Source organism: Calonectris borealis, chromosome 22 (genome assembly GCF_964195595.1).
Source record: "Calonectris borealis chromosome 22, bCalBor7.hap1.2, whole genome shotgun sequence".
Classification (NCBI taxonomy): Eukaryota; Metazoa; Chordata; class Aves; order Procellariiformes; family Procellariidae; genus Calonectris; species Calonectris borealis.
The window spans coordinates 9,637,156-9,660,250 of record NC_134333.1 but is presented as its reverse complement, the minus strand read 5'-3'; the positions used below and the strand labels follow the sequence as shown (position 1 = coordinate 9,660,250).

Genomic DNA, 23,095 nt, shown 5'->3' with positions numbered 1-23,095 from the left:
CCCACCCGAGACCCCATAATGCTCCCACCCAGCCGAGCTCCTCCGTTCCCTCTGCCCGGGGCGGCCGGACCAGGGTGCCCGGCCCCAGGTGTGAGTGGTGCCCGCTGGCCGGGCTGTGGCCGCATGGGGAGGGGCTTCTCCTGACAGCAGAGGCTGGAGGAGGCAGGAAGGGAAACTGAGGCACGGAGGGGCCATAGGAGCTGGTGGCAGCGGGGCTGCAGCCGGGCCATGCGGGTGGGAGGGACCCAGAGCATCGTGCAGTGCCAAGGACCGTGCTCACCCCCAGGACACACGCCCCAGATCCAGGCCCATCGGCTCAGCCCAGCTCCTCTCCCCTGGCTCAGCACGGACGGGGGCACTGCTGGCGCAGAGCGAGCTATTAGCTTAATTAATTTGCTGTTATTTCTCTTAACGAGCTGGGATCTGGAGCAGGCGCTTCCCTCCCAAAGCCCGCGCCTCCATTTGCAGCCGCGTTGCGTTCTCCCGCCCCGGCAGCCGAGCGGGGGGTGCGAAGCCTCCAGGCGCTGCTCAAAACAGACCTTGTGTAGGAGGGAAAAATTACACCGAGGGAAAAATCCCTCCCCGAGCCAGCGCCTTAACCCACTTCCCGGCTGCAGCGCTAGGAGAGGGGATCTCGGTATTCGGGGAAGGGGAGAGCCCCTAGTCGAGGGGCTTCTCACCTGGCAGCTTCTCCGTGAGGTCCCTGCGATGGTCTGAGCTGGCCCCTGGACCAGGCTCAGCCCTGAGCCCTCTGCCAGGGAGGGAAACTGAGGCAGGGGCGGTGGTGAGGGAAGGGGCCGCACGGCAGTGGGGGCAGCAGGTCGATGGCTCCCGCCTCTGCTGCCGGACGGGCTCTGGGACCCCGACCCCGCTGCCGGCAGTGAGGGCAGGGGCTGGGGAGAGCTGCAGGGAACGGAGGAAGGGCCTGGGGCAGGATGCAAAGGGGGGCAGCTGAGGTCCCCCTGCCCTCCCCAGCCACCCTCCACCGCAGCGCTGGCAGGCCCTGCCGGCATCCTTCCCCCTCCCCACGCCTCCCCCCAGCCCTGAGCCACCCCTGCCCAGGCGGGGGCCGGTTGCCGGAGGGCAGACCCCACGGTGGTGCTCCCTCGGTGATGCCCCTGTGATCAGGGTGTACCGGGAGGGTGCAGGAGCGGGGTACGTGCCCCCCACCCCCCCGTTTGCCGTGGGAAGCTGGGCCGCGGGCCAGAGGGAGGTTGCGGCGGCGGTGCCGAGGCGGAGGGAGGGAGCGCGGCACAGAAGCTCGGAGGCGGCAGCTCCCACACCACCTACACACCAGTTGTTCCTTCCCCTGCGAGCGAGCCAGGCTGCAGGGAGAGGAGGGGGCTCGCTTCCGCGCCGAGCCCCGCTGCCGGGGCAGAGCTGGGCTGGGGACGGGCCGCAGCTGCTCCCCGGGGACGCCGGCGGGGGGGCGAGGGCAGCTGGTGCCGGCCGCGGAGGAGCCGCTCTTCCAGTCCCACCAGGAGCCCCTGGAAAGGGGGGAGCAGCTCCCGGTGCGCGGCCGAGCCTTGCGGCGGCGCGGTGGAAGGGGCGCCGGTCCTCCTGGGGCAGCGCAGGGGCACGCTGTCCCCGCAGGTCTCAGCCCGAGGAAAGAGAGACGGAGAGCCGGCTACTTTCTAAAACGTATTCTCATCCGCGTGCCGATACAATGCTGGTTACAAATGTGCACTCCTAAGGGACAGGAATCCAAATAAACAAAACCAAAAACCCATCACAGTGTTGTAAGGTCCAGGACTTCCGTCATGCGACCGATACGTTAACGATACATTTCAGCCTTAAGGCAGAGAAACAGTTACATTTAAAACATAAGGGATTTCTGCTTTTTAAATGTCGTTTTGACGGCTGAAATTAGGTACAAAAGGTTGTCGAGTTACAAACAACAAACAAAGAAGGTATTTCTGCTGGAGAGCCGGGCATGCGTGAGAAGAGACCAGAGGGCGGGCAGGTGGGCCGCTGGGCACCCCTCCCTCACCGCAGATGGGGACTCGGAGGCCAAGACGCCGCTTGCTGGGAGCAGCGACGTTCCCCCTCTCGCCGAGCGGCCTGCGCCAGCAGCTGGCACTTCCCCACGCTGCCCCAGCACGTGCTCGGGGCGAGCGGCAGGAATCGGCAGCCTGCCTTGCCAAGTTTCCTAACGCAATTTGCAAACGGCTGCGAGGACACGGCCAAGCCCGAGCGCGACTGGGAGCCGGAGCCGCTCCGCCTGCCGCGGTGCCGGCGGGATGCGAGCTGCAGAGAGGCAGCTTGGCACACTTGGCACTGCGGCGCCAGTCCCCCCGGTAGATCGGCCTCCGAATCGTAACGGGGGAAAAGAAGGCTGCCGAGGTCCCTGGGGAACGCCGGTTTTCGTGGTGGCAGGGGCAGGGCTGAGGCGCTTCCTCCTGGGGATGGGAGCCCAGGCTGGATGCGTCGGGGCGGGTTACAACACCCCCTTCCACTTCCACAGCAGCAACACCCAAGTGCTAGGAGCAAATCACTCCTCTGCTTGCCCTGTCTAGCTGGTTTGTCTGCTGGCAGGGCTGTTCTGGCAGCGCCGAGGTGCCTGGACGCCCATAAACCTCCCGCTCTGCCGCTGGTTTGGCAGAGGCGCGGGAGGCGGGTGGAAATCGCCCCCTGCTCTGCAAGGTGTGCTCGTGGAAGGGGGTTGCCCCATGCTCGTGCACACGGATTCCCATCTGGTGCGAGTTGAGAGCTTGCACACACATGGACAGAAACTGCCAACGACACAAGTTACCAACAGGGCTTGTTCGGAAAAAGAAACGGGAGGAGCTTCTAAATTAAGTGGTGGCTGCACAGCCAGCGCGTTCCTGACAGACTCCTATCGCTCAGCTGCCCTTCCTATGCTTAAACAATGGCAGAAATAAACTCGCTAATTTAAAAAGAGAATTGAAATGAAGAATTAACTTATCGGCTGTCTCCACGGGGGACGGGGGATGTTACATTCCGGTTAGCCAGACAAACAAATTCAAAATACCCAAAAGAAACAAATCAGCTTTACTGAAGGAGCTGGTTCATTTCTTAAATAAAAAGAGAGACCACAATCAAGCCAGTCAAGTTTAACATCCTAGAGAGGGAAAAGGGCAGACGTTTAGTAAAAGAGAGAAGTTGCGAGAACTTGTGGCCAAGGACCGACTCTGGGGGTTGATTCTTCGGTGACCTCTGTGCCCCAGTGAGGGGGGGGAAGGAGGGCAGATCAGCAGCGGCGAGATGGTTTTCGGGAGGGCACCGGTAAAACCAGAGAGGGAAGGTGCCTGGCCCTGAGCACAAGACGGTGCAGCTGATTTCATCCCGCTGCCTCACCTACGCACAGGGAAGGAGCCTTTCCTGAGAAGAAGCTTCCTCCTTGCTGAGGTGCCGGGTCTGGCGTTGGGATTCCCACGGCCACATCCCTACGTGTTGCTCCTCTCCTTTGACTTTTCACCTTTGCTGTCCTGGTGGGGAAGAGGAAAAAGAAGCAGAGGCTTAGGCGACCCCACCACAAACGCTGCACGGGGGTTGCGGCGCTATTGCCAGGGTCCTGCGAGCAAACACCCTCCACACCTGGGTGCCAAAATGCGACCACTGCCTGCCCGCACCTCCAGCTTCCTCCGTGCCCACTCTGGGCACAACCAGCTCCCTTCAGCCAAGCTCTCCTCAAATATTTTTCCGAGGCCTTTCAAAGGGCACCTCGATCAGGCGATCTCGCGGTAGATTTACAAGTGCTGCATGTTTCCCAGCCCTCTACCGCGCCGCACGCCACCTCCCCGCGTACGGGGAAACAACCGGCACATGCCTGCCCGGGCCTGGGCTTGCCGCGGTTCAGGCTCGTTCGGCTCCCATACGCTAAGCAAGGTATTAAAAAGGAAACCAAACACACACGTGGCACTCTGGCGCGCACACACACGCACAGCTCACAGCACTGGAGCAAGGAAACCATTCCCAGCGCAGAGAAACGGCTCTCATCTCCGGAAAGCCTTTAAGTCTGCTGCCTGAATTATCTACTAAGGTCTCGACATTTATTCTTCCAAAGAAGTCACTGCCTTCTAGCTTAGGACTGGATTTTTCTCTCTCTAAAGTGTTCTGTTTTCTACCCTGAGCAAATGAAAAAAAAAAAAGCGAGAGTCAACTTTGGACTTACTTTTTACGTGGGTTTAGTTTTAAAGTATTTAGAAATTCAAATTAACTGGAGCCCTGCTTACCACCTGCAACGAGAAGCTGAGGTTTGGGACATGTCAAAGATCAGACAGTTTAAGATTGCCTTGGAACACTGTATTTTTTGGATGGGAGAGGGAGACTGCAGCATCGTGCACACCCCAACGGTACAGCATCGCGCGCGCGCAGACTCACGCCGATGGGACGGTACCTCAGGAGGCGGTGGCTTGATAGTCACAGGCTGGGACGTCCTTCGAGGTGGAGAAGGCTTGGGCTGCACTTGCTGCTGGACAGTGTTGTAGTACGTGACCCCTCCGTACACCTGGGACTGGGCCTGCATTCCCCAGAGAGCAGAAGGGTCAGTGCTCTTCACTGTGGGGGGGCGCAGAGAGCTGCACCCCCCTGCGAGAGCACCACGTGTCTCAGACAGCCTTTACGGCACACAGCTGGGCTGTGAAAAGATGCCACCACCTAGCACCGAAGGTGGGTAGCCACAGGGGGATGGGGGTTGATTTGTGCTGTGCTCCCCAAAGCTACAAAAAGCAGCAGCACTTACAACTCCCGGAGGACCCTCGCCTACCCCTGCTCTCGGCAGGGTGGGCAGGTACAGGCTGCAGCAATCCGCAGCCACGCCGGACTGAAGTTCGTGGCAGATGGGTTTCCTCCGCCCTGCAGAGTTTCCCAACTGCCGTACAACGTCTGTGCTTTGCAACAGCAGCAGCTACCGTTTTCCCGCATAGACAAGGCAGGTAACAGTTCCCCTTCACACCGAGATCCCCTCCAGCTGCCCAGGGGCTCGGGATCTGCCCCAAAAGCAGGCGGATTCCCTGCCGGGGCAGCTGGGATCAGCCCAGGGCAGCAGGGAAGGTCAGAGAGGTTGCAGGGCTCGGGGAGCGTGCACATCTCTCGCCTGCCACTGCGTGTCAGCCGTGGGCCGCTCACACGGCGGCCACGGGGAGCACCGGGTGCGTCATCATGATGCCCACAGAGATCTGCCTCCTCGCTGCCCAGCAGCTGCTGCGCCACAGAGGTCGGACATCGAGTGGGAAAAGGCAGCCCCGTGCGGGTTTTCCCGGCTGGTGCCAAAGAACAGCATCAGCCAGTTTCCAGCCTCCTGCCTCCGTCTCAAACAGAAAGGACTTCCAAAGCAATTTTCAAGGCATCCTTGGCTTAGCACGGACCTGGAGGGAACGTAACGGTTCACAGGCTCCTGGTGGGCTGTTTCCCTGTTCTGTGGGGGAAGACCTCGATTCTGAGATCCACCAATACAGGCATTTCATCCACTAGACCCTAAATCCAGCGTAGCTGCACAGCAGCCATGGGAGTAGTCCTTTTCAGTTACCCACCCCAAGCAGAGAGAGTGGTGACAGTAAACAACCTCCCACCACGGAGCAGCCCAGCTGCTCCCCGTTCTCTCCCAGGAAGCCTCAGAGAATAAACCCACACACCACAGGATCCCATCTGCTCTCGGCAGCTCCTGCTCAGGAAGGAGACGCGCAGCGCAGCTGCTTACCTGCGTGTTGGAATAGAGGTGAGGAGGTGGCGGAGGGGGTAGTGCTCCTGGGGGGTAGGGGTAGCCGGGATTCCCAAAATTCATGACGCCAGGAGGGGAGAAGTAAGTCGGTGCAAGCAGCTGCTGCGGTGGGGGCTGGCCCGGGGGCATGGAGACTGGCGGGGGGTACAGCCCAGGGTTTGCCATGGGGGCTGGCGTCTGGTGGGGATGTAAACCTGGGAAGCAACAAAAATAAGCTGAAGGTGATGTCATGGTAAAGCCAGCACGTCCCGCGGAGGGCTGGGGCTGCTACGATGCCAGCAGGTCAGCACGGCTGCGCCTTCCCTGCTGCAGCAGGAAGGAGAAGCACTTTGCTGAAAGGCCTTTCCTGCAGCCACGAGTCCTCAGCTCCTGCGCTGGGGAGGGAAAAAGGGAAGCGCTTCTCAGCACAGCAGAACACGGCCCCTTCCCCAGTGCGGAGGTTCCGATTCACCGGAACCGGACACGGCCCCGCTCAGCATATCCACTTCAGGAAACAGTTTTTGTGGGCAAGATAGAGAACATGCCAATTCAACAGCTCTCGTTTCTGCTTTTCTCTTCTGATCTACAAGCAGCAGGGACTGAAGAACCAGCCTAGCGCAACAGCTGGCAGAGCCAAGCACCCCACTGAAGGAGAAGCGACTCAGCCAGGAGGGTCTGCACAGAACCTGCAGACATCCAGCTAGAGGCTGCCAAAACACTCAGATCATCTCGGTCCTGCACTGGCTGCAAGGGCCCAAAATGTCTATTTTTCTTTCCTTAAAATTTATAGTGATCCAGCCTCACTGCAGGAGGGAAGCAGGTCCCTTCCACGTTGTAGAAATAGGGAAAACGGATTCCCCCAGCGACAGAGGCTGTGCGAAACCAGAGTTATCTGCTCCCCAGCACAGGCTGAGCCGCCCCAGGGCACAACCGCAACGTCGGTACCAGCTGCCCCGTGCCCTGCTGGGGAGCTGGTTCCTCACCTGGATGAGGGAGGTGCATTTCTGGCTGTACGATCATCCCTTGGGGCGGCAGCGGGGCCGGGTTCTCACTGTGGGTGTAGATTGGTCCCTGGAATTGTACTGCAACACACAACAGTTGGTAAGGAAAAGCTCCACCAAATTTTATTCTACTGCAGCAAGTCACACGCACGCCCCAGCCAGCTACCGTTACAACACCTGAATGCAGTGCTGCAAGCTACATCCCCATCGGCACACGCAGTCTACCAGGCTCACAGATGCTACGTACCCCCAAGAGAAAAGCCTCCTACTCCCTTTACAAAGCCGGAGAATACTCAAGGAATTTCTTCTCCAACACTTTAAATGCTGGAGTAAATTCCTAACCTATCCTCCGTCTTGTCCTGTAATTCTCCCCACTCTTACATGGCAACGACATTGCTCTGATTTCAAGTTAATTTTAAACCCTGGTTCTCATGAAGAAAAGCAGTGTCCTAGAGAGCCCATGCCCAGGGAGGGGAGGTCGTAACACTGACTGTATTTCAGGGGGTTTAAACCCCGACCAGGGAGGCTCAGAGCAGCTTTTTAGTTACCGTACGGGACGACGCAGCGATGCTATTTACAAAGGAAAGGGAAGACAAATCCCCCGACCTGCCCGACCCTAACAGGAGGGGGGGGACTCCTGCTCCAGCTGCTCAGGTCTGAGCACACGCGGAACCTCAGGAGCGGGAGGGAAGCACTCACGTGGGTCGTAGTAATGCCCTTCCATGATGCTGATGTGCATGGGGGGGGCAGGCTCCGGCACCGGCGGTCTCTGCCGCTGCGACGAGTAGCGTTTCACGCGGCCCCCCTGCACCGCCTAGAAGAGTCCAAAGGCATCGGTGAGGGTCAGTGTGCGGAGCAGCAGACGCCCCTCCAGCGAGGGAGCACCGACCTGCCCCCTCGCCAGCCCCTGCAAACCTCTATCTGGGTCACGCAGTAAAAACTACGAACGCCCACAAAAGGGAAAGGCTGAGGTGTCACAGGCAGTCTTTAATTACTACAACCCAGAAACAAATAAATGCTGGGCTTCCGCGCTTCTAAAAGCAAGAGTCACACTCCACGCAACAAGCTTTACCATTTCCTCCATCCTGTTAAACTGAGGCGGTGGCCCAGTTCCCACGTGCATATGGTTAGGAATACCTGAAGAAGAAACAAACTGGTTATTATGGTTTGCATTTGTTCCCAGTAAAGAGCCACCTCACCCGCCGAGGGCGCTGCCGGGAGGCGCCCGTCGCTGGCCGTAAGAGCGCCGGCAGCCTGGGGACGTCATTGTGCTACAAACAGGCACAGCTCTCGCTTTCATGACAAGAAACCTTTTCTAACAACTTCATCTCTTAGGTTACAATTTTAAATGTTTCAGTACAAATTAGAAGCTGTCGCGCCACTGTACAATCACCCACACTGCTCAACACCTTTTAAATCTTGCTAAAAAAAAAAAAAACAAACGATCCTCAGCTTGAAATCCAGGTCCTGATCTAAGCTCTCTTTGGGTGGAGACAAGGACCTCTTCCGAGCAGAAACAAGGATCCATGTGGGACTGGGTAAGCCGCAGTTTAAACTCTCTACAGGGCGTAACCACTTTTGTCATGGGCTCCTTTTAATTCAAACAACAAAGTTACAGCACACATTTAAAACCACAGTGCCAAACTGATCACAGGTGATTCCAGGGGAGCGAAAGTGGACAAAACAAACACTGGAAGTGCCCACAATCACTGATACTGCAAATATACGCACAGGCATACATGCTGTACATACAGAATGACCTGACGGCTGGCTCATCCAGTCAAATGCCTCCCAGAATTAACTCCTACCTTCTCTACTAGGAAGAAACAAAGAGACAGTAGAGTAACACGTCCTTCTTATAGACAGAAAGTGGTCTCCTACCTACAATCCAGAGCTGTCTCGTGGCAAACTTGTTAAGATGCTTTATTTTTAAGCATCAAAAAAAAAAGAGTACATAATCTCAGCTGCAAAACACAGCACTTTTGAACTCTCATTCTACTGGCATGTTTAAAGCCTGTTTACTCGCATCCGCAGTCGAGACCAAGGGTCTGTTCACACAAAGATTTCACCAGTCACATCAGTGCAAGAAGACTTATGGTGTCATGACCTAAACCTCAAGAGATGCTTATGAAAGCAGCAAGTCGCTTTCTTCTCCTTGCTCCAGTTTTATTTCCCTCGGGAAGGACTCTAACATTCCCCAGAAAAGACTCTAATTCTGCAAAGAGATAATTATACCTGAATGACCTCTCGCATGGATGCTCAACTAGAACTGTCCTTAGCTCACAGGGGGGTAACTCTGCCGCCTATCCCTCCCTCAGCCGGCCTGCCTGCTGCTGCGAACAGAGCAGCTTCCTCCTGCCAGTGAACTTGCCAATCCCAGTCAGGCCTTAGCTAGTGGCAACCAAATCTCAATGCTAGGAGATAAGCTGATAAACAGAGGAGAGTTCCCTCCTGCTCCTAGCAGGGCATTACAGGAGCCCGATTATTCATTACCCTTACCTGCCAACCAAGCACAGCACTCCTTATCTCTGCAGCAGCTGGTCTCACCCTGATTCACACCGCACAAAGTCCCTGTTGCCTGTTCTACACACTGAAGCTTCCCCATTCTCAACGCAAAACAGCGCAGAGCGAGAGAAAGGATCTACTTTTATGTCCTTCCCAGCCCTAATTCAATTAACCTACACTGGAATGTTTAATTTCCCCTTTTTCTCTTCTGTTTTGTCCCCTCTAACCATCTCCACTGCACTTCCTCAGCAGCATGCATCGCCATCACGAACCTACCCTGAGACTGGACTAAGGCAGAGACAATTCAGCTCTGCCCGACTACACGAATGCAGAACTGCATTTGGCTGGGGTTGCAGTGGAAAACCAACAGGCGGCACCCACTTACCCCTCAGCTCCCGGGGCTGTATGAACTGAGACTGCCCCGGAGTCCAGTTCTGCTCAGTGAGATTCATTTGGGTCATCTCTTGCTCAAGTCCATCCAAGCTGGATTCTACTGGCGACTCCCAGTTACCGCTCTTGGCTGGTGGGGGGGACGTCTCGGCTTGCACAGGTTTTGGAGGCACAGGAGTCAGCCCTTCCGAAGCGGGCACTTCATCTGCCAGCTTTCCCGCATCCCCAGCTTTGATTCTGGTCCTTCTTGCCCGGGAATAAGACTTCTTTTCAATTGGTCTGTCTGGCGGTGGCTGTGCAGCATCAGCAGCCGTGGCTTGGTTTTCCAAAGCAACCTCCTCCTTCGCAGGGCTGCTGTGGACGTGGGCTGCTTCCATCTCGGGTGACTTGTCTCTCGGGGGGGTTTGCTCTGCACGCTTTGCTCGATAGTTGCCCTCCTGTTTGGCTTGCTCGCCGTTACGAGACAGATGCTGGATGTTTGCTTCCGAAGCTCGGTAGCTTGGACGGGTCTCTTTGTAACCCCCCATCCTCGGGTAGTTCCTAGGTGGGGGCATCCTCCCCGTACCTGCGGAGCTCCTGTTGGTGAACGTTCGAGGGGGAGCTGAAGAGCTGTCTGCGTCTTGGTGCCTTGGGGGCTTACCTGGCCTCTCGTTCGACCAGTTTGGGTCTCGCTGAGGAGGACTCCCAAACCTAAGGGAGAAAAATAGTACAAATGACTGGAAAGACATCCCTGGGTGAGAGGTGCTGCTGTGCCAGGGAAACCCTCTCCTGTACGCAGCGTGCAGAACTCCCAGGACCAAGGTCCCACCCCGGGGCCAAAGGGCTTTCCCCTTCGGGGCTTCAGACCTGTTGTTTGAAGCGCCTGGCACAAAGGCTGAGGTTTCCCTCTGGGACGAGCCAGGCTCTAGTCTGACTTTACTGCTCACCTTGGTTTGCGCATCCTCCTCGGCTTGATGTCATCGGGGTTGTGAGCCGACCTGATGTCATAGCCATAAAGCGCGATCAACTCCTGCCTGGTCTTGGGGGCCTGCTCGTCCTCCCGGAATTTGTCGTGCTCCCAGCGGCCCTCGTCCTTCCACAGCTTCCGCTGACGACCCTTCGGCCTGGAACAGTTACACAGGGAGGACCAAGGAGATGTGGCAGCTTCAACCAGCCCCACACACAGGGACCGAGCATTTCTAGGGCAGGCTGTGCCACAGGAGACAGCGTCTCTTCCTCCCACTCTTCCTGCCCAGCAGCTGCTGGCCTACCCACTGCTATTTCTGAAAAGCAGCAAGAAGGGTCACTGCTCATTAGCAAGAGGCTTTCCTTGTGGCTTTTTTTGCACCACCCTCAGTCTCTCCTTCAAAACCAAGACCCAAAATGTCCTAGCAGGACATTGCAAGCAGGCAACTGAAGCACAGACAAATCCTCCTTGCCGATGCCTTCCCAGCACTTCATGCGGAAGCAAGGAGCTGTGCTGCCAAACACCGGCCTGGGAGTTGGCCTCAGCCTCCCAGAGAGAGGCAGACACGCGGGGGATGCTCGCGTACCTGACCTCCTCCTCCTGCGTCTGCCCTCGGAGGTCGTGCTCAAAGAAGAGCCCTTTGCGCGGGATGTAAGCCGGGTTCTTCCGATCCTCATCATCATCCAGGTGCTTGGGAACTTTTTTCCCAACTTTATTCTCAACAGGTTCAGTGCTCTCCTGTCAAAATCAGACAGCTCTTACCACTGCAGCAGTCCCTCTGCGAGAAGCCCCCCACAGCCCAGAGAATGCATGTTTAACACCTACCTGCCCGTCCCCGCTCTGCCTCTCACCAGTTACAGCACCTTTGGAGTCAGGTTTCTCATCCCCTTTCTCTGCTTTTGCCGCTGACTCACAGGAATCATTACTATCCTGCTTCAGTTCCACTTTGGCACTTTCTTCCTCGCTGTAATCCTCTTCCTCTGCCTGAAAGAACCCCAATTACTCAAACATGCACCTTTAGCAACAGGTCCCCAGGAATTTCCCCACTCAAGTCCCCAGATCCGGAGTTAGATCCCTGTTCCAGTTGCTGGAGACCCGACTCTTTCAAAGCAGAGGATTAGCTCTCAAGGTCCTTCCTATCCTTGTATTTTTAAGGAAAAAGCAAAGACTAAACCCAACACCTCTCCCCACCAACTCCCACCAGCGACATCAGATCCAACAGTCAGGCTTTCTAGCACAGGGCCGGGACCAGCTCCCCCACAAAGCCCCAGCCTCTCACCGCTCTGAAAGGAAAGGGCTCAAGCAACCAAGGGCCCTCAGACCGTCCCTTCCTTCCCACACCGAGGGCCCGGATCCAGCCAGCGCCGGGTTTCCAAATTCCCTGGAGTTACTCAGCTGACTCACTCGGAGCACTCTGCTCGCAGGAGCGTGACCTCGTTTCACCCTCCAGGAGCCTGCAAGCCTTGCTTAGGCTGGAACTGTCACTAAAAATAGCTCTGCGTGATTAACAAAAAGACTGCTCTATTTTTCTGTTTCAACACAGCGTATTTGCACATCAACTGCTCCTTTTGTTTACGTTGGGGAAACCCAGACGTGGCATTATTTTTAGGCACAGGAACAGAGTCATCCTGGCATGTCAGTGATGCAATACCCCCGCTGCTCCAACAGCCCAGCGTGCACCAGCGCCGCTCTGCTTCTCCGCGTGCCGAGCCTCCGGGGAGCCTCCGCGCAGGTTTCCAGGCTTGAAGAGCCGCTGCATGGTGAACACGGGGAGCTGCCCCTTACCCTCCAGGTACCACCTCTACAGCCTGCCACGCTCCTTCCTCGCTAATGGCAGAGATTAATTCACAAAGTAACAGCCCCTACGAGCTTCGATTTCATCTGCCTTGCTGTTTTGTGTTTTCTCTAACTGCTGCCCCCCTCAAGATCTCCAAAACAGCTGTCTCAAGAGAAGGGTTTTCACTAGAAAACCTTCACTGTGATCATTAGAAACCAGAACTTCTCTAAACCGCCTCGAGATGTTAAACTTACAGTTCTGAACTAAAAATCCAGGGACACCTACAGCCACAGGCTGCCTCCCAAGCGCAGGCAGGGGGTCTCAGTGCACGCGAGGCGGGATTTTCCCAGCACAGACCCAGCGCTGAGCTGCCAGCACTCATGGGGTGCGTTACCCCTCCAGCTGCCGTACGCAGAAGACAGGGATGCTGCCTGGGATGCTTCCAACCCAGCACTTAGTTTTCTAATTTCAACTAATTAAAACGCAACCAGCATCCTACGCTTCCTTCCACACCCTTCTTGGCCACGGCAAATCCTGCTCTCAGGATCCAACGTTTGAGGAGTCAGGCGTTTTTTTTTCCTTTTTTTCCCCATGGATACTGGCCCTACACCCACCCCGCAGCAGCGGCTTCTCCGCAGCGCCGGGCCCAGCGCCGGCTGCCCAGCACCGTGGAGGGAACTGCCCGGCGAGGGCACTCAGACCGGCAGAGACCGTTTTCCTCTGCAGCGGCGATGACTACGCTGCAGCGCAGCTCGCTCCGAGTCTCTGCACGGCTGGTGCGAAGCATGCGAGCTGGTATCTTGAGACAAAGGCAATCACTGCCGACGGGGTCAGTGGAAGAGAACGAAGGACACAAACTGGGTTTTGTGCTAAAATTATGCAAGATGCAGTCACTCGGCAGAACCCTTTAAATGCCAGGACAGAGACTCCTCTTACCTCCGAGTCTTCTGCGCTTTCATAATCTGAGAGTACAGCTGCGGGGGAGAAAAAGGAGTTTGGTGTCAGGGCAGAAACAGAAACACAGCTTCCCTCCGAGCGTAACACGCTGCGCTGCGGGCGACCGCTGGCAAACACACACCGAACAGTCCCGCCAAGGCGAAGTCAGAGGCCAGCACCAAGCGTCCCTGATGAATGCCATTGCCAGCTCACACGGGAGGAAGCAAGGGCAAGTTTGGGGCATGCTGTCCCTGCACCCCGCGTTTGCCTCCTATTATGAGTTAACGTTCGGGATGACAACAACTGCAGGACTATTGGAAAAGGCATTTTGTCCGGTTTTTACTTTTTGCATGCAGACAGCACTCGCAGTGCCAGAGAAAGTCGTTACTCACCGTCTCCTTCGATGCCATCCTCGCTTTCCTGCGGAGAGAGGGAGAGGAAGGTGCGTTAGTGGAGGGGAAGGTCAGCAGCCGGGTCCCTGTGGCATCCCACGATCCCGGACACAATTACGACAAGGTTTGGCCCCAGTGCTATCGCATCCACCCTTGGAAGTTCAGCTTCAGTGACCGAGAAAGAAGAAACAAATTGAGGGATCCCAGTATGTTTCTCTAAGATCCTTCTAGAGCAAGTTACGCTGGGGGAAAGCAGCTTAAGAAAAAAAGCACAAACTGTGTTAACTGCTGGAGGTCTTCAGAGGGAAAAGAGCGGCATCAATAGACAAGCCAGGCTCCCCTCCCTCGATAACGGAGAGCCAGACGGCTAACTCGGGAAAGGACAAGAGGATTACTTAAAGCAGGAGCCCAGGAATAATGAACAGATGCCGAGCAGGACCGAGCTCAGGCAGACATCTGCTAGAGACTCCGGCGACAGAAACACAACCCCGCACCTGAGAGAAGATGCTGGATGAAGCGGAATCAGATCAGGAAGAGTTTCTAGTAAAAGAACAGACTGATCGAACTGTGCAGTAAAAACAACCTCAGATCAAAAATAAAACCAGCCAACGCATTAACGAGATAAGCCCAAACGCCAAAACAACTGAGCAGAAATACGCTGCGATTCAGGAGGAACTTGAAATAACCGGCGCTATAAACCCACCACAGGACAAAATCGCACCCAGCGTAAACTGCCAGAGGAGAACTGCCCTGCGCAGGCGGGGGAGAGCAGCACCACAAACTGCCCGTAAAAGGTTTTTAATGCCCTCACTTAAAAAAAAAGGCTGGTCAGAGCTAATAAAGAGCGGAAAAGGCCCGACCAGGCAGCAAACCCACCCGCCCGCGCCCCGCTGCGGGGACCCCAGGCCGGGGGATGGGACCCCACAAGAAGGAGCCAGCCCCGAGGCTCAGGGGGACCCCCTGCCTGGTGCTGGGGGGCCGCAGAGCCCAGCCTGCCCCCGCGGGGCTGCCCCCGCCCTGCTCCCCCGCACACACGGGGGCACCCAGCCCGGTTCCCCCAATTCCCCAGCCCCCCTCGCACCCCAGTGTCCCCCCCACCTCCCCGGTCCCAATACCATCCCAGCACCCCCGCTCCGAGCCCCCCAACTGCCCCCGAGCCCCCCAGCCCCCCCCGTCCGCTCGCCCCCTTTCTCCCCCCGCTCCCCCGGCCCCACGCCCCCCCCCACCCGCACTCACACACTCGGACTCGGGCGCGCTCTTGGCCGCCCCCCCGGCGGCGCTCTCGGCCCCGCGGCCCCGCGGCCCAGCGCTGAGGGCCCCGGCGGCGCCCCGCGGCGAGCGGTGCGGCGGGCGGGGCGAACCGGAGCCCGAACCGGAGCCGGATCCCGAGCGGGAGCGAGCGGCGCTGGCGGCCGAGTCGGCGCTGTCGGAGGCGGCCGAGTCCGAGTCGTCCTCGCTGTCCTGCGAGGCGCGCTGCCGCCGCCGGTCCGCCATCTTGGGCAGCCGCAGGGGCGGGCGGCGGCGCGGGGCACCACGGGACGGACTACAGCTCCCGGCGGCCCCCGCGGCCCGCGACGTCACCGCCGCCGTCCCGACAGCCCTTGCGGCAGCGAGCGGCCGCTCCTTCCCCGCCCCGCCCGCCTCTCTCCCCAGCAGGGGGCAGGCGCGCGCCGGGCAGGGCGCCGACGTCACAGCGCGCATGGCGTCACGGCGGCGGAAATGACGTCATGCGCGGGGGGAGGCAGACAGCCGTTTTCCTCGTTTATTGTAAAAAAAAAAAAAAAAAAAAATAGAGCGCGGGTGTGTCCACGCGTGACGCCCGCCCCCGCCCCAACGCGTTTATAACTTTATTTTTTTAAACAGATTTCCTTTTTTGTTTTTTAAACTTTTTTTTTTTTTTAAACAAGTTTCCTTCCGCTCATGAACCTGGTGCCAGAACGCAGCTGGGTGCGGCGGGGGGGCGCAGCCCCGGGGAGGGGGGGGATAAACCCGGGGGGGCGCAGGCCCCGGGGGACGGCGCAGGAAGGGGAAACGCAACAAACCGAACCAAACCAGAACAGAAGCGGGGGGGCGGCTCTGCGGCGGCGATCCTGCTCAATCGCTGCTGCGGGGGAGGCCGGGCAGAGGGGGGACGCGTGGAGCCCCCCCGTGGAGCCCCCTCCCCACCCCTCCGGCAGCGCCGGCACCGCGGGGCTCCGGAGCCCGGCACCCGGGGGGTCGGCCAGGGCAGGGGACGCCGCGGCGGAGCAGACACGGCGCCAAGCCCAGCTCCTTACGGCACACGTTGCCAACCTCAAAACATTTAAATTATTAAAAAAAAAAAATTAAAAAACCCAAAATTGTGCGTATAGGATTTCTATTTCACAAAAAAAAAAAAAAAGGTTTTGTTTTTAAACTCTCCCCTCTGACCCCGTTACAGCCACTCAAGAGGGGGCAAAAAAAAAAAAAAACCAAAGAGGCTTCCTGGCGCTTTCCGGCTCCTCGCCGCGGCAGGGCACCGGCTGGCAGCGCCGGGACCCGCTGGCAGCACCCGCTGCCGCCTCTCGCGCCGCTCGGACACAACCTGGCCTTTATCCCGTTTCTAACGAAACGTAACAAGGCAGTGGCGGGCAGAGCCCCCGCAGGACGCGGCCTCCCCGGCTGGCGAACGCGGCACCCCCCGCACCAGGGTCTGGCCCCGGTGCTCTCCGCGCTCCCGCCCGCGGCTCGAAGGCCAATGTCCAAAATAAACCGAACATCGGCTGCGGGAGGGCAGGGGCAGCGTGCGGAGCTGCGGCAGGCAGCGAGGACGGGCAGGACGGGCAGGCAGGGCCTGGGGTCCGCCCGCTGCCCCCGGGACCGGAGCAGCCGGTGGGAAGCCTCGGCCGGCAGCTGGCCGGTGCCGCAGGGGGTACGGCTGCCAGCACGGGGCGGGATGAGTCCGGGGAACGTGTTGCAAAACCCAAGAGAACAAAACCGGGGTCACGGAGGAACGAAACCATCCGTCAATGAGAAGGCAGGAGAGGGCAGCGGCCATCGGCGTGACCCGGCGACGTACGGATCTCCCGGCGGCTCCGCTATTTCCGGCAGGTCCGGTGCGGCGTCTGCTTCTTCTGCATCTCCAGCCGGCAGCGGCTGCGCTCGTCCAGCCAGGGCAGCTCGAAGTTCCTGCGGCCAGAGCCCGCGTCAGTGCAGCACCGTCCCCAACCCAGAACGCACCAGCACCTTCCCGGTGGGCGACGCCGGGGATGCCGGCCCAAGCAGCGGTGCCCGGCACAGCCCAGCCCCGTCCCCTCCCGCCGCCGGTGACCCCGGTACTCACTGTGGGGTCAGTTTTGGTAAGGGCCGGCCAAAGGCGACGACAGGCAGGTAGGGGGTGATGAGCAAACTTTCCACTGCGGGAGAGACACCGGAGCATTACGCACCCCTGCCCGCATCCCCTGCCGCAGGCAGGGCTCCTGCCTGCACCCCAACACCCTGCCTGCCCCCCGATGCCGAAGGCACTCACCGTCATCTGGCTCAGGGAAAAATGAGGTAACTTCAGGCTCCGACTCCTGAATCCCTTTCCTTTTGTACATTCGGAGCTGCAGCCGCTGTAGAATTCTCTGTTCCCTGATCCGCTGAATGTCCCACCTGGAAAACGCCCGGGCAGTGAGAATCGGCAGGCAGCGAGCGGGCAGGCGCCTCGACCCTCCCGGGGAGCTCAGGGGGCTGCGCCGGGGCCGCCGAGCATCCCTTCTCCGGCAGCGTTTCTGGTTCCCGTTCCAGCTGCCGGCTGCGCCCTGGGCGACCGGACCCCATGTCCCCCTCCCGGGTGACACCCCGGGGCCCTTCCTGAGGGAGCGGGTGCAGACCGGGGCCCCCATCGCCCTCTTTGCTCCCACCTTTTCCTCCGTTTCTCATCCAGCTCCAGCTTCGCGTGCCGTTTGGAAAAGACGCTGTCGTCCAGGTTCTGCAACGACAGACAGGGGTGAGCACGTCCGCCCGGCACCGGCAGCCCCGGCACGGCCCTGAGCCGGCAGCCAGAGCCGCCGCGGCACAGAGGGGCTGGTCCTCCACCCCCACCCCAGCCCTCCAACTGCAGCCGGGATTCACCACGCTGTTTATGCCAGACGAGGGGACGAGATGCCGCCGGCCCCGCAGCGGCAGCGAATGCCGCAAGCCGCTCTCCTGGGACGGTCAAACAGCCAGGAAGGGGCCTGCGGCAAGGCCGGCTCTGGCGGGGCAGCATACGTACCTCCAGGAGGTCCGAGGGGTTGGGGTCTCTCAGGGGCTCCACGACATGGTCCCTCCAAGACGGAACTGCAGGGCAAGAGGCCAGGCCGTTACCCCGTGCCGGCACCCCCCACGGCCCCACGCTCCAGCCCCATCCCCGCCACCTCGCCGCTCCCTTCCCGCCCGTCCCTGCCTTGGGGAGCGCAGCTCGGCCTCCCCAAACCCCCGTCCTGAGCCGGGCTGGGCGATGCCCCCGGCTGAGGGTGGCGGCAGCTGCTGGGGGGAGGCAGAGACAGGAGGGCGAGCTCGTCGCCATCCCCCCGGCCAAGTGCACAAGCAAACCTGAGCCGCTCCCAGAGGAGACGTGCCGAGCTCCCGGGCGCTCGGCCATCCAGCACAGCCTCACCGGCAGCATCGGTGTCTGCCGCGGCACAGCCCAGCGCTCCCCATTGCCAGCGCTCGCCACACTGCAGGACCCATAGGAGATCGGCCGGGAAGGGGCGGCCGGCAGGACAGGACCAGATTTGGGGGCAGCAGGCGACCCCGTGGAGGAATCCATACTGTGCCGTGGTGGCACAAGCCAGAGAGACGTTTCCCAACCACGAACGGGAGGTTGCTTCATCCCTCGCTCAAACGGGTGCGCAGGCTGCTCGGCAAACCAGGCGGCTAAAGCGGAGCGGGGCCGGCAGCCCTGCCCAGCGCGCTGCCCTCGGCTCGGCCGTGCAGGCAGCAGCAGCCCAGCGCGGTGGCAGCCCGGTGCGTGCCGGAGCAGGGCGAGCCGGAGATGTGGTTCGGGAGAGCCCATCACCAGCAGCAGGGCTGCTACCGGCCACCGCGGGAGGAGCCAGCAGCGCGGCACAACAGGTTCCACCTCTCCCACCGCGTCTGGGACTCTGCCCTTTGCTGGCTTCGGGGCGAGGGTGCCGAACCCCGTTCCCCATCCACCGTGCCGGCCCCAAGGCGGGCAAACCCCTCTCTGGCCGCCAGCTCTGCCCCAACGCCCGGCACGCTGCTGCCTGCGCCGCGGCGGGCTCTCCATCGCTTACTTGCTACAGTCTCCTCCTTCTTTGGGGAGGGCTCCCGCAACGGCAGCGGCGACGGGGGCGGCTGGTGCCAGCGGCACAAGTACATTTCCGTGGTTGAGAGATAGGGCAGGTCGTCTGTCTCGCTGCTGAAGAAGCCCTTCTCCTTGGGGTGGGCGCCGGGGCCCTTCGGCGGGGCCGAGGCTCGGAGCGGGGTCTCCAGGAGCGACCTGGGTTTTTCTGGAGTCTCTTGGCTCCGCAGTTCTCGTTTACAAACAGTTTCGGACAAGGAGCCGCTCGATTCCTCCTTCCCCGGGGAGTGCTTCGGAGTTTTACTCTTCACTTTTGAGAACTCGGACACCAGTTTTTTAACGGGCGTCTTCCTCTCCGCGCTCCCAAACGTCGGCTTCCTGAGGGAGGAAGAGGAGCTGAGCCGGGCACGTGGATCCTTGCCCCACATGGGGGCTACCGGCACCCCCAAACCAGGGCTGACCAGAGGCAGGTTTCTGGAGGCGAGAGGGGCCTCCCCAGCATTTTGGGACCCCCCACTCCCCACCCAGGCTTTCACGAGGTTCCCCCCGGCCAGTGCCCACAGTCGATGGGACGCGCTCCCGGTGCCAGGCAGCCTCTCCGAGCGGCTGGACTGCCAGCCCCACGGACAGAGGGTGAAGCCATGGCGAAGGTCCTCCCCCCGTCCTCCCTTTCCCCCCAGGCCCCACGCACCCCCCCGGCACGGCCGGGCACCCTGTACCTTTTGTGCCCCTTCCCGTTCCTGCCGTAGGGGAAGTGCTTGGGCTGCAGGGTCGGGGGGGGCTCCAGCAGGTCCTGGGGACACTCCAGCGGCAGCTTCTCGCACGCCTCCGCCTCCGGCTTCTCGTCCACCTCGAAGCCCTGGAAGATGCGGTGCTTCTCCCGCTCGCTGTCCTTCTTCACCAGCTGCACCCGCCTTTCCATGCGCTCGATCCGCGCAAGGAGCTGCAACGCAGGGCGAGGGCTCACCTCGCGGGTGCGCTCCCAGGGGTGAACCCTGCCTGCACCCCTGCTCCCCCAGCCCTGGGCAGCTGCCTGCGCCGTGCCCTGCCTGCACATCCCTTCGGCAGCAGGGAAACACCCCGGGGAAGAGCCGACCCGCAGCACCCGCATCTTTGCCGTCACCTGCCTGCAGAAGCGCTCCGGCACACGCGGTGCGGGACCGGCGGAGGACCGGTGCCACCCCGCTGCGGTGCCCTGCCTGCTTTCCGCCTGTAGCAAACTGTGCCTGTCCTGGCTTTCACCTTGGCAATGCTCAGGGAGCAGGAGCACCTTTATGAGGAGCCCCTCAACAGTGCCTGAGCCGTCCCCGCTCGGGCTCAGCCGGCACGGCGGCGTGCTGGTAGTGCCATGGCTCACACCTGCCCTTGCAGAGGGGACAGGAGGCTGAGGGCAGCGTCTGCCACCGCGCTGGGTGCTGCGGGCATCGCACCCCTGGACAGTTTTACTGCAATGCTGGCAGGCAGGGGCTGAGATGTCCAAACTGCACAAAATGGCCACTTGCTCCCCGGCTGCTTCTCCCCCTCCGGCGCTTGCCCGTCCCCGTGGCAGGAGGGCCACGGCTGGCTGCAAACCCCGCATGTTTTGAGGAGCAATTTGGGGGTCTTGATCTCTGCCGCATCCTCCCCGAATGCCCGGGGAGGGAGAGGGCAGTTTGTAATTAGATGTAGGCTTCACTAGAAAGCAAGCATCCGACTCGGTGACACCTGCCCTCCGTCACCCGGCCCCGCCAGCCGGGAGCTGCAGCCATTTAGAGGGGTGCGTTCAGCAGTGGGGGGTCCCCAGGGACGTGGCTGGGGAGGGGGACCCGGCTTTTGGGGAGAGGAGCTGGGAGCAGCCCCCACTCCCTGTCCCTGCCTGCCCGGTGCAGCCGGGCTTCGCCTGCCCGTCCCCCCGGCTGCTTCACCCCCGTGGGAGGATGCGCCGCGGTGAAGCACCATTGCGGCCTTGCCGCAGCGGCTCCTCCATGTTGGAGGACTCGGCAAGCTCTGTGGGGACGCAGCACCGCTGGCTTCACCACGTGGGGTGGCCCTTCCCTCTGCAGCCGGGGCCACCGCAACCACCGCCACTGCAGAGCCAGCGCAGTCTTCCGGCACAGGGCACGCACCGCCCCGCCGGGGACGGCCGGGGCAGGCACGGCCTGGCAGGCGGGCGATGCGGGTGCGAGCGTGCGGCGAGGCACAGCTGCACGCGTGGGGCAATGCAGGCAGGGCAGGCGTGGGGGGCAACACGCAGCATCCATAGGGCAATGCAGGCAGGGTACATTTCGGGGGCAAGGCATGGCATCCATAGGGCGATGCAGGCAGGACAGGCATGGGAGGGCAAAGCTCAGCCGAGCGGTGCAGCGGGGTGCACACACCACAGGCAAAGACCAGCAGGGCCCCCCCGCCTGAGAGGGGCAAGGCAGGCAGCCCTGCGGGGCCGTGGGGGGCCCACCCACGCCCGGGGGGAGGGCAGCCCCCCCTCGGTGGGGCAGGGCAGGCCCTGCCGCAGCGGGGCGATTGCCCGCGGACCCACGCGAGGCCGTGCCCCCCCGCCCACAAACATACACACACCCCCCCGCCCCCGTGACCGCGGTGACGCGGCCCCTTTAAGTTAACCCCCGCGCGGCGGGGCGGGCAGGCGCCGCGGGCCCTTTAAGGCCCCCCCCCGCGGGCGCGCTGCCATGGCGACGGGCGGCGGCCCGTTAACCCCCGCCGGCCCGCCCCGCCCCCGCCCTTTGTGCCCCCGCCGGTCACCCCGCCCCCCGCCCGCCTTTGTCTGGGGGGGCACCGACCCCCGGGGGGGGGGGAGACGGACACCGATACCCGGGGGGGCATCAACCCCCTGGGGGAGCATTAACCTCCCGGGGGGGGCAATAACCCTTTGGGGGGGGGCGTTACTGCCCCGGGGGGGGGCGTTAATCGCTCGGAGGGGCACTAACCTCCTTGGGGGGGTATTAACCCCCTGGGTATCTTGGGGAGGGGGACTGATGCCCCCCCCAGGGCATCAATTACTCCCCAAGGTGTCGGGGGGGGGCATTAGTCCCCAAGGCGGGAGGCATTAACCCCTGGGGTGCCACGGGGGGGGCATTAACCCCCAAGGGGGCGGCATTAACCCCTGGGGTGCCACGGGGGGGGCATTAACCCCCAAGGGGGCGGCATTAACCCCTGGGGTGCCATGGGGGGGGCGTTAACCCCTGCAGGGGGGTGGCGTTAACCCCTTGGGTGCCACGGGGGGGCACTTACCTGTTGGTGGGCGGAAGCACCAGGGGACCCCTGGGTGTTGGGGGGGGGCATTAACCCTAGGGGAGGGTTAGTCCCGCGGGTAGGGGGTAATCCCGCGCGTGGGGGGGGTTAACCCCTGCTGTGCCGCACTCCCGCCCCCCCGTCCCCCCCCCGCCGTACCGTGTCCCGCTCGGCCTTGAGCTCCTCGATCTGCCGCTCCTTGGCCTGCAGCTGCTGCTGCTGCTGCTCGATGAGGTCCAGCTGGAGCAGCAGGATCTGCCGCAGGCAGGCCGCCTGCCCCGGCGAGCCCCCGCCGGCCCCCATCCCGCCGCGCCGCGAACCGCTCTTCCACTTGCCCTCGGCGGCCGGCGGCGGCGGAGGGCCCGGTTCGGCGGGCCCCGCTCCCGGCCCCGGCCCCGCTCCCGGCCCCGCCGCGCCCTCCCCGGCGCCGCGCCCGGGCAGCACCGCCTGGTAGCGCGGCCGGGCGCCGGCATCCCCCGCGCCGGCCTGCTTGCCGCCGGCCAGCGGCACCAGCCCGGCCCAGCGCTGCTGCTGCTGCTCGGCCGCCGCCGCCACCCCGCCGCCGCGGCCCTTGTGTGCCCCCAGCGGCGGCGGCGGCGGCTCCCGGGGCCGGCGGGGCGGCGGGCGGTGCGGTGCGGCGCCCTCCTCCTCCTCCTCCTCCTCCTCCTGCTCCCCCCGGGGCGGCTCGGCCGCCCGGAAGGCGGTGGACCTCATGGCCGGGGCCCTCCGCTCCGCGCCGCCCCGCTACCGCCCGCCGACACGGCGCAGCGGCGGCCGCCACCGGCTGCGCGGCCCGGGGGACGGCGGGGCCCCGCCGCCATCAGCGCAGCGCATCCCCCGCCCCGGGGGCCGCGGGACACGGGCAGGGGCTGCCCCGCCGCCGCCGCCCCCTCCCCGCGCGGGGCAGGGGAGGGGCCGAGCCGGGGCCCACGCGGGACGGCTCCACGCGGGACTGCTCCACGCGCGGGGGGGTGGGGGGCGCGGGCCGGTACCGGGGGCGGGTCGAGGCCGGG

At 61.8% G+C, this 23,095-nt stretch overlaps 2 protein-coding genes across 8 annotated transcripts; both read right to left on the bottom strand.

The window, feature by feature from the left end:
- Positions 1-2,982: 2,982 nt before the first annotated feature.
- CASC3 (CASC3 exon junction complex subunit) lies at positions 2,983-15,123 on the bottom strand. 6 transcript variants are annotated; one of them, XR_012676923.1, is made up of 14 exons: positions 14,846-15,123; positions 13,610-13,637; positions 13,218-13,255; positions 11,330-11,488; positions 11,091-11,242; positions 10,485-10,661; positions 9,554-10,248; positions 7,736-7,800; positions 7,363-7,477; positions 6,646-6,744; positions 5,663-5,877; positions 4,345-4,483; positions 4,136-4,212; positions 2,983-3,449 (listed from the first exon to the last, which is right to left on the bottom strand). XR_012676923.1 is itself a non-coding variant. In XM_075171599.1 (14 exons), the coding sequence occupies exons 1-13, from the start codon at positions 15,101-15,103 to the stop codon at positions 4,177-4,179; spliced, it is 2,163 nt and encodes a 720-aa protein (XP_075027700.1). In that variant the 5' UTR covers positions 15,104-15,123; the 3' UTR covers positions 2,983-3,449; positions 4,136-4,176. The 6 variants fall into 6 exon arrangements, 5 of the variants coding, with proteins under 5 accessions (XP_075027700.1, XP_075027701.1, XP_075027702.1 ...); XM_075171599.1 differs by having other exon boundaries at positions 4,136-4,199; XM_075171600.1 differs by having other exon boundaries at positions 4,361-4,483.
- A 234-nt stretch (positions 15,124-15,357) lies between these two features.
- MSL1 (MSL complex subunit 1) lies at positions 15,358-22,811 on the bottom strand. 2 transcript variants are annotated; one of them, XM_075171603.1, is made up of 8 exons: positions 22,242-22,811; positions 19,577-19,800; positions 18,850-19,235; positions 17,826-17,890; positions 17,473-17,540; positions 17,097-17,221; positions 16,911-16,983; positions 15,358-16,756 (listed from the first exon to the last, which is right to left on the bottom strand). In XM_075171603.1, exons 1-8 carry the CDS (start codon positions 22,794-22,796, stop codon positions 16,666-16,668), a joined length of 1,587 nt encoding a protein of 528 aa, XP_075027704.1. In that variant the 5' UTR covers positions 22,797-22,811; the 3' UTR covers positions 15,358-16,665. The 2 variants fall into 2 exon arrangements, with proteins under 2 accessions (XP_075027704.1, XP_075027705.1); XM_075171604.1 differs by lacking the exon at positions 16,911-16,983 and having other exon boundaries at positions 22,242-22,484.
- Between the last annotated feature and the right edge of the window lie 284 nt (positions 22,812-23,095).